Below are 10,362 nucleotides of genomic sequence, written 5' to 3'. Positions count from 1 at the left end.
CCTAGAGACTATCAGTGCCTAAATTTTTTATAAATAATTTCTTTGGATATTCTGTACCATAATGAAGTTATCGACTAATATCGCACTAAAAACTCACCCTGTATATATGGGCAATTCCTCAAGTGTCAAGTGACATGTTGGTGATACAAATTTTGACGATTTATTGAAAAACTATTATGGACTTTTCTATGAAATTCGTCGAATGTTTTTGTTTAGAAATTGAAGGTGGTGTAGGTAAAATAATAAAAAAAATTTATCACGAATAACTTTTTATTTTACTTTAAGAATACGAAAGTCTTTTGCTAAAGTTTATTTTTGAAATATTTGATGTATAGGAATGTATTGATTCAACATGTTTAAATAATAAAATAATGTTTAAAAACTTTTGGTTTCAAGTAAATTTTATATTTTATAGATTTAACTCGTAAATCTAAATTAGAAGAGATTAGAAAAGTGAAGTAAGGAGCTGTTCTAGGCCTTCAATTTTTAGATAAGTACTTTTGTACCTAATCTTCACTTTAATAATAATAATAATAATAATAGAAAAATTTGAACTTAGGAGATGATACACGAGTTCCTCTTGCCGTGACGATCTCTTATCTGCTGCAGGTGCTGAAAAAAAAAAAGAAAAGTGAGTCAAGAAAAGGCAACAAACTCAAAATTTAATATAAAAATATATTAAGAGTGCAAGCGCAAATATTTTACGGCTATCCCTACTTTTTCTTTCTTTACACGGCCAATTACATGCAGTAAAATTCTCACTGGTATGGATATGTAAACATTACTACTTGACAATATCATCATTAACTTTAAAGAGATGGCTTTTGAATGTTCTTGGATAACTGTTACTTGTATAATTATAATATAATTATTAATTCAGTTAATTAATATCATTATTTCATTCATATGAGATTCTGACCAATAGAAAGCTACAGAAATCTGAATTAAATCGATAATTTTTGATAATCTCCCGTCGTTAAGTATGATGCCCTTCGTTGCTACGAAAAAATACATTCAGTGACATTAATGACAATTAATGTTTTAAAAATTATAAAAGTGATGACTTTCAATCGTCAAATATTTATAAAAACTGTGTGTTTAATGGTACTTACATAAATAAATTACAATAAAATTTTGGTTTTGAACAGTTTTATTAATGAAATAATCGCAACAAATTGCACTCGACCTCTGAAATTAATATAGAATTTTTGCTCTCGTGACACTTTGACATAATTTCACTCGCCTTCGAATTGTAAAAACCTCGGAGGTGTAACCAGAGAAGGTTCCCATTGTTTTTAATCTGGTAGGATGCAGAGTAATATTTTTTGATGTTGTTTTATGTGCTATTAGATCGAAAACTTAGTCTTTTGCTAGCAGTTGTCGCTAGGGCATCCCTGCCATTTCGTTCGTTGCAATCCGTCACTGCACGCAGGGGTTTGTCCTGGTTGGGCCAGAGAGAGCAGCATATGTGCCTGCTAATGAGAGACTAATGTTTCGAAATCGTTAGAGGTGCTTGCTGCACTCTTTGATTGAATTATAATAATGATGAGGCTGTATTTTCGTGTTGCAACGAAATTGAAAATGGTTTATTTATTTTTGATTTACATGTTTACTCCGATTGGAGTACGAAGGGAACCATTCTCGTTGGAACTTTACCGCGCTGAGCAGATGAGACGTGAATTATAAATTGTAAAATTCCCTCATCTTCCTTAGTCTCAGCATCCGTTATGGCTTGCAAATTGTAGAAGCCTCGGAGGTGTAACCAGAGAAGGTTCCCATTGTTTTCAATCAATTAGGATGTAGAGTAACATTTTTTAATGTTGTTTTATGTGCTATTAGATAGAAAACTTTTTCTATCTAGAAAGTCTAGAAGTCTTTTTCAATAACCTAATTATCTATACAGGGTGTTCAAGAAAAAAAATGTTTAATTAAATTAATTGACAAAAAAGAAGAATGTTTGTAATTTATTTTACTGCTGTCACAAATAAGAAAAAAATGTTTTTTGATAAATAAACATTGCTTTTAGCTTAATTTAAATGATCCAGCTGCCACCTATCTGCCTCTTGGTAGGTTGAACAAATAAACATTTATCAAATAAACATTTTTTTGTGTCAGCAGTTGAATGTATTTTGAGTTAAATAAACTACATACATTCTTCTTTTTGTTTCAATTAATTTAATTCAAAATAATTTTTCTTGAACACACTGTATACATAAATATGTCAATATTAATATTTCTGAATAGAGAATTGAATAACCTTTCAAATGAGAACCGAGCACACGAACGCTATTCCCTATCTAAAAATAAGAGGTGGGGGAAGTGGAAGGGAGGGGGTTGACAAATGACAGATGTTTGTACCGTAAAAATGTGTCCCCCTTAGATCAAAAATTGACCTGTTTCGTCATTTCCTTAAAATCTAATAAATACTGCCAAATATCAAGGTGGACTGTTTTCTTTGGCCCATACTCAGGGCCGTCTTAAGCATACACGGCGCCGGGGTGCAAGACTCATCTTTGCGCCCCCTTTTGTTAGATGATTATATAGGTTATAGGTACGCTAAAATTAAAACTTAATTATGTTTGCTTTCTTTATTTATAATATTTAAAAAACATGGTTTCAGAATTCAAAAAAGAACAATCTTATAACACTATATTTAGGTATATCTACTTTTTTTGGTTTTTAAGTTGGCAAAGGTTTTTATTACTACGGTGATATGGTTCATTTCACCAACATACGACTGTTTTGGATTATCGCGACAACAAATATTAAATTTCAGTGTGCAACATAAGAAGTACGAAAGTAAATGGCTCTAATAAATTATTTCCATAAACAGCAATGTAATTTGCAATTTGCAAGATCTGACTAAACAACTATTAAAACTAATACAAAAATAATAGAACAAAACAAAATACCACAAGAATGGAGATCAGGCATCCTAATACCTCTCTTTAAAAAAGGAGATAAATCGGACCCGGAGAATTACACATTAGAATTAACAACCAAATTCATAACAAACAAACTGAATGAAATTGTAACATTAGCAGAAGAACAACAAGGTTTTACGTCGAAAACATCATGCATCGACGATATATTTATAATGAAGCAAGTTCAAGAGAAATCATTAGATTACAACAACGGCATATTTATGTTTTGTGGATCTTAAGAAAGCATTTGACATGGTCAAATTAAAGGACGTTATCCATTTGTTATACTCAAGAGAGGTACCTCTAGGAATAATTGAATGGGTCCGTCGAATAACGCTGTAAGCGCCAAGGCGTTGTAAGTTTAAGTTTGCCATTGATATAATTTTAAAACTTCTTTTCCGGTTTCTTAAAAACGAGTGATGTGGCGCTTACAACGTTATTCGGCGGACCCATTCAATTAAAACGATCTAAAACATCTACCAGAACAACACAATAAAAGTAAAAGTAGAAGATGAACTAACTGACCCAATTGAAGCTGGCAATGGAATAAGACAGGGGGATTCCTTGAGTACTTCATTGTTCAACCTGATCATGGATGAAATAATAAAATGGTTATAACAGCAAATCCAGTAATATATACATTGGAGCTGAAGGATTAGATAATAGAACAAGTGATGGAGTTGAAATATCGAGGCATCACACTATCTAGTTATGGAAAACTCGAAAAGTGGAAGGTGAAGTGACTAGAGCAAACAGAGCCGCAGGCTACTTGCACGACACAATTTGGAGAAATAAATGTTTCGGAAAAGACATGAGAGGCAGAGGTTACAAAACAGTCATCAGACGAACAATGACATACGCGGTAGAAACAGAGAGAAAAAAAAAAGATTGTTCGAAACAGCGGAGATGAAAACCTAGGGACCTCTGTCCCATAGGTACCTAAGACTCTATGGGACAGAGCTAGAAGTACAGCTATACGACGGAGATGCAAGATGGATAACATTAATAGCTGGGTAAGAAACAGAAGAATATAATAGAATGACCACAAAAGCCGAACGACAACAAATACAATAGTAAGGACGGCGAGAGACGGTTCCCCAATAGGAATATGATCAGTGGGAAGACCACGAAAACGATGTAACGACAACTTACTGGTACATTGGAGGCACATTGAAAAAAAAAAGACACAGCCATGTCTATGCATAAAGAAGAAGAAGAAGGTATATTAATGAAGAATGAAGTCCTGAGACAGTGAAAGAAGAGGTGCAATGGAAAAGGACTACCGATATGAGATACGACGCTCTACACGTTGTACTATGCAGATGACCAAGTTGTAATTGCACAGGAAAAGGAAGATTTTGAGAACCTGAACTTGGAACAGGACACAATTGTAACTTACAATGAATAAGTATATCTGGGACTAAAACTAACGAGTACAGAACGGAACGAAGCAAATAATAAAGAAAGGATAGTAAAGGGAAGACAGGTGATAGGAGCGCTGAATTCGGTACTATGGCAAAAAATATAAGAATAGGAAACAAAAAACGAATTTACAACACAATAACAAAACCAGTATTAACCTATGGAGCTGAATTCTGACAATTAAAGAAAAAATACATCGCTAAATTACTAGCCACTGAGATAGATTTTTGGAGGAGGTTAGCAAGATGATCTAGACTAGAGTACATAAAAAATGTCGACATTAGACAACAAATGGGAATAGAAAGAATAATCATGGATGACATCGAAAGACATGTATGGTACGGATTCGGAAGACGAATGGAGGAAAGATGAATCCCAAAATAAGTGTTAGAATGCCCCCCCCCCACAGAAAAACGAAAACAAGGAAGACCAGCAACTACATGGAAAAAAGGCGATGTCGGAAAGAAATCTAAGAGAGGAAGACTGACACAATAGAAAGGAGCGGCGATTAGGAATCGAAAGAGATATAAAGCTATAAAACCGGTTTAAGGGGAACGGAGCAAAATGCCAAATTTTGACAAATGTCAAAATTTTCATGTGTTTTAAATGTATTCATTTTTTTCGAATCCTGAGAAAACTAGAAGTATTTTTGAAAAATTTAAACGCAGAATGAGAGACTACTTTATTCCCGAGGGCCGAAAGTCTTTTAGGATAAATAAAAAGTTTCTGTTGAATGAAATGTTTGCAATTAAAAATCACACTCAATTTTCTCTTTTATTTTCACCACTGTATATTTTCCATAATATTTGCTAAATGTGAAGTAAACTCGCCACAAAAGAGATTCAAAATTCAAACTGTATCAAAGTTACTCTTTTGTGGCGCGTTTTACTTCAAATTTAGCAAATATTATGGAAAAATCTTTTAAAATAAAACTAGAAGTTTGTTTTGCATCAAAATGAAAATACATTTTCGCGCCACGTAATACTCATATCAGCTCTTTTGTAGCTGGAATATTGTATGCGCCACTCATTTTTACGGCGTTTAGCGGTTTTTTATTCTTGTTACTCTATATAATAATAATTCTAAAAGCTGAAGTGTCACCAAGATTTTCCAGTGTTTCTTAAAATGATCTTAAATTATATAGTTTATCAACACTTAAAAGTAAATGTCACATAAACCGATTTATTCGGAAATTCTGTACTAAACTAACCCTTAAAGTGCTTTTTTGTTTAGGATTGCCGTAAAAAGTGTTGAAAACCTTGCGAAATGAAAACATTATTACATTCTTAACGATTTTTACTTTTGGAATCCTAATGAAAAATTTACGTTTGTAACCTTGACCAACCTAACTGCGTAGGACTGGAAAAAAGACGAAAAAATCCGTTTTCTGATTATCTCTGGCGCGTACTTTACGAGATACTGTAAGATCGAATTATAAAAAGAATGACACAAATTGCCGTTGGCATGAAAACAAGTATAATTGCATAAAGATCATAATTATGATCTCATTATTTAAGAAACCACTAATATTTTTATATTTTATTATATTCGTGCTTTTTTGCATCAATTTTCAATATAGGTACAGGGTGACCGGATAAAAGCGAAATATACTTATCATCAGAAACTACAACAAAGAAAATATTTTTCTGATAGTCTTGTCGCCAGTGGGGGGTACAACGGCCTCCTTACTTCAGATGGACTTACCCAAGTTCTTTTTATGTATTTTGACCCGTAGAACATGAATTTTTTGGGTAACAGTTGATCCGGATGTCGATAAGATTGTTATAAACAAAGAACTTGAGGAATCACATAACAGCGATTTTTCGAAAAACAAAACACTTTTTTGTATTTTTTGGGCCATTTTAAGTAAAAAATGTTTTTACAAGTCTTTTCGTACATAGTTTTCGACATAAACGCGGTTGAACTTTAAAAAAATCGAAAAATTGCAATTTTTGAACCCGAATAACTTTTGATTGAAAAATAAAATAGCAATTCTGCTTACCGCATTTGAAAGTTCAAGTCAAATTCTATCGGTTTTGATTATTTTCATTGCTAAAAATTAATTAATTTTTTTATTGTTAAACAAAGCTATAAACACAAAGTGCTTGAATGATGTTTTCAATGCATTTCTCATTTGAAATCAAACGAGTAGGCGGACATACAGACAATTTCTACGTAGATTACGTACATTAAAACGCATGCTTTGGGCACGGGAAACACTATGTGTTTATAAGCTTTGTTTAACAATAAAAAAATTAATTTGTAGCAATTCAAATGATCAAAACCGATAGAATTTGACTTGAACTTTTAAATGCAGTAAGCAGAATTGCTATTGTATTTTTTAATCGAAAGTTATTCGGATTCAAAAATTGCACTTTTCCGATTTTTTGAAAGTTCAACCGCGTTTATATCGAAAACTATGCATCTTATGAAAAAACTTGTAAGAATATTTTTTGCTGAGAATTGCCCAAAAAATACAAAAAAAAATGTTTTGTTTTGCGAAAAATCTCTGTAATGTAATTCCTCAAGTTCTTTGTTTATAACAATCTTATCGACACCCGAATCAACTGTTACCTAAAAAATTCGTGTTCTACGGGTCAAAATACATAAAAAACTTGGGTAAGTTCATCTGAATTAAGAAGGTCGTTGTACCCCCCTGGAGACAGGACTATGATATTTTAGATTTTTTTTTACTTTTACCCCTAAACATAATAATTATCACCCCAATATTTTTAATGATAATGAGAGTGAAATAAAAACATTATGGACAAGAACGACGCAAGTGATGGCTCAGCCTACGATGCCCAATCCAGCACATCTGGTTCACTCTCACTTCATACTCCACAGAATAAGCCTACTGAACATCATTGTCATAAAAGCATACGAGAGACTCCTACGAAATTTTTAAAAATTGTGTTACCACTGTCAAAATGTGATGCTCGTGACGTAATGAAAAACAAATAGAATGCTCAACTTTTGAAAACTCCTGAAAAAGTCGAAGCTAAGAAGGACAAACGAGCAATAAAAATTACAAATCAGAAGACATTTACGCTTCGAAATCCAGCTAAAAATAAGATCTTACTAGAAGCAGAATTTCAATCATCTGAAGGCGAGTGAGACAAAAAAATTTTCCGATGATGAAATCGTAAATAAGGACGATTTCATCGAATGTGTAGTAAGTGTTAACGTCGACGACTATGTAGTGGTTCAGTTTCCAAGAAAGAACAAACCATTATATTATGTGGACGTAGACATTCGCATTAGTCATAAATGCTTTTAGGAAGAATTTCAGGAAGATCATGCACGGATGCAGTTTTTGTAATATGACAAATGAAAGGAAAGTGCCTGGAATAAAACAAACCAGCATATATGTGCCTGATATATTTGAAGAAAGCGTTTGATAGAGTGAAAATTCGGGAAGCGATACAATTATTATATAAAAAGCGAATATCACTGGATTTAATAAAAACCATTGAGAATATAAAGATAGCAAAACTATCGTAACCTATCAAGTATGAAACTGGCATTAGACAAGGAGGTTCGCTGAGCCCATTAATATTTAATCTGATAATGGATGAAATCATAAAGAAAGTTAAAAAAAGAAAAGGATATAGAACGGGAGAAAAGGAAATAATGATAATCTGCTACGCTGACGACGCCATAATAGCCGAAAATGAAGATGACGTACAAAGATTAATTAATGAATTCGAAGACACGGCTCTCATATACAACATGGTGATCTCAACAGAGAAAACTAAGTCGATAGTAATATCAGCGGAACCGAGACAATGTAAATTGGTCGTAAATAACAAAATAATAGAACAAGTGACGGAAACGGAATACTTGGGAATAAAACTGTGAAGCTACGGAAAAGTGGAAGAAGAAGTACAAAAACAACTGAACATGGCGAACAGATCAGCAGGATGTCTCAACAACACAATCTGGAGAAACAAATACCTCACAACGGAAACGAAAACCAGGATATATAAATCAACAATAAGACCGATAATGACGTACACTGCGGAAACAAGAGTAGATACGACGAAAACACAAAGACTGCTGGAAACAGCAGAAATGACAGTCTTACGCTCAGTGGCGTAGCTAGGGTGGGGCGGAGGGGGCGGTCCGCCCCGGGTCACCCGTTCGAAAGTGACACCCGGAAGACCTCATCACAAAAGAATGAAGTGTTAATTTGTAACTTTACTTTACAATTAAAATACAATTCGATATTATTTTGTGAACACACGAAATTGAGAAAAGTCGAGGTCAAAGAGACATTTCCTGGATTTTTTCCGTTAAAATGAAAAAAAAAACAGTTAATCTCTGTAATGAAATTCTAAAGAAGCTTGAAATTGATGGTTTAGATATTATGAAGTGCCGTTCACCGGGATACGATAATGCAGTTGGTATGAGCGGCTTACATGGAGGAATACAAGCTATTATTAAAGCAAATAACAAAAAGGCCACCTTCATTGGATGTATTGATCATTTAATGAATTTATATAGCCAGCACTCCTTTGCTCAAAACACAGCTTGTGTAACATTTTTCAGTGTAGAGGCAATTTTATTTTTTGTTTTTGCTTCCACTAGCTGATGGGAAATGCTTATTAAACACAGCAAAGCATCTGTTAAACGACTTTCCTCAACTCGTTGGAGTGCTCACTATATTGCAATTAAAGTATTGGCAAAACATATTGATACCGTTGTTGCTTTAATTGAGGAATGGTGCCATCAACAAGAAAATTTATACACCAGAGGTGCTGCACATAACCTTATAACTGCTGTGGATAACTTCATATTTTTTCCTTGTGATCTTTTCTTTTGGAATTATGTACCTACTAAGAGAAAGAGGGGCACTTCGTCTTTATATTGAAGAAAAACGGTGGTCATATTATATGTAGATAAAGCAATAGATTTGGCCACGAGAATACATGAGGATGATAATATTCCCACCGAAAACCGAATTCTACGTCAAAAACGAATGGATGTTGAGTTCGCTACCGATACAGGACTCACTCTTCGAGACGAACTTCAAAAGGATATGTTGGAATGTTTTAACCTATTCAATGTTTACCTCCATACCAAATCAAAGTCCATTCATGATGTGGCTTCATTGTTCGAGGTTGTGCAGACACACACTTTGCTTTTTGCGAACAGTGAACAGTTGAAATTAGCTGTTTCAACAGTTTGTGACTTTTATCATCAAGAGGTATTAGAAGCATATCACCTGCTAGAAATACCAAGGATCAGAAGACATCATGGGACTTCATGGAATCCCTCCCAAACTGAACTGTCGTATTAAAATTGTTTATGACCATTTGTGTATCAGTTGCTTCATGTGAAAGAAGATTTAGTACGCAAAAATTAATCAAGAAATACTTGCGAGCAACAATGACGCAAACAAGGCTAACTAACCCCGGTTTATTAACTGTTAAACATGAATAAACACAAAACATAATTATGTATAGAAAATGTGATTTCAGACTTTTCCGCTAGTAAAGCTAGAAAAAATGATATTTTAATTCTTAAGTTTTTCATTACCCAAAACATACGTTATTCGGCTTTATTCGTTGATTTTAGTCTTTATTTTTAAGATTTGGGGCGACACCATCGATTACCACCCCGGGTGTCACCCATGCTAGCTACGCCACTGCTTACGCTTACGAAAAATATCAACCCAAACTCTAAAGCGCGTGATACACGCGCAATCTTTAAATACGCGGGTTTAAAGATCGCGGACTTACTCGGCTCGCCGTCGGTGATACACGGCAGACTTAAAGTACGCGGTTTTAAAGATCGCGGTCGCCGTCGGTAGCAAAAAATTTAGAAACTGTCCTCGTGGTTAAATTTTTTATTTTCTGTGTACCTAATTTTGCTGAAATCTTATGTTTTTTAGTAGAGTTTGATTATTTTTTTGGTCAGGTTTTGTTAAATAGAAGAATAATTTGATTTTTTATAAGTGTGGTAAGCGGTCAAAATCATGATGTGAAGTATAGCACTTGTTTTTGATCTATTT

General features: G+C 33.8%; 1 protein-coding gene across 5 annotated transcripts in view; it reads right to left on the bottom strand.

Annotated features, from left to right (window-relative positions):
• Positions 1 to 252: 252 nt before the first annotated feature.
• LOC114340777 (ras-related protein Rap-2b) overlaps positions 253 to 10,362 on the bottom strand; it is a 607,622-nt gene continuing 597,512 nt past the window's right edge. For all 5 annotated transcript variants that reach the window (XM_050659445.1, XM_050659448.1, XM_050659447.1 and 2 more), the window contains exon 7: positions 253 to 612. In XM_050659445.1, coding sequence (XP_050515402.1) covers positions 556 to 612 — 57 coding nt within the window. In that variant the 3' untranslated portion in view covers positions 253 to 555. The remainder of the gene's footprint in view (positions 613 to 10,362) is intronic.

The sequence above is a fragment of the Diabrotica virgifera genome, chromosome 8, assembly GCF_917563875.1.
Source record: "Diabrotica virgifera virgifera chromosome 8, PGI_DIABVI_V3a".
Classification (NCBI taxonomy): Eukaryota; Metazoa; Arthropoda; class Insecta; order Coleoptera; family Chrysomelidae; genus Diabrotica; species Diabrotica virgifera.
Note: the sequence above shows the minus strand (reverse complement) of the source record. Positions and strands in the feature narration are given on the sequence as shown.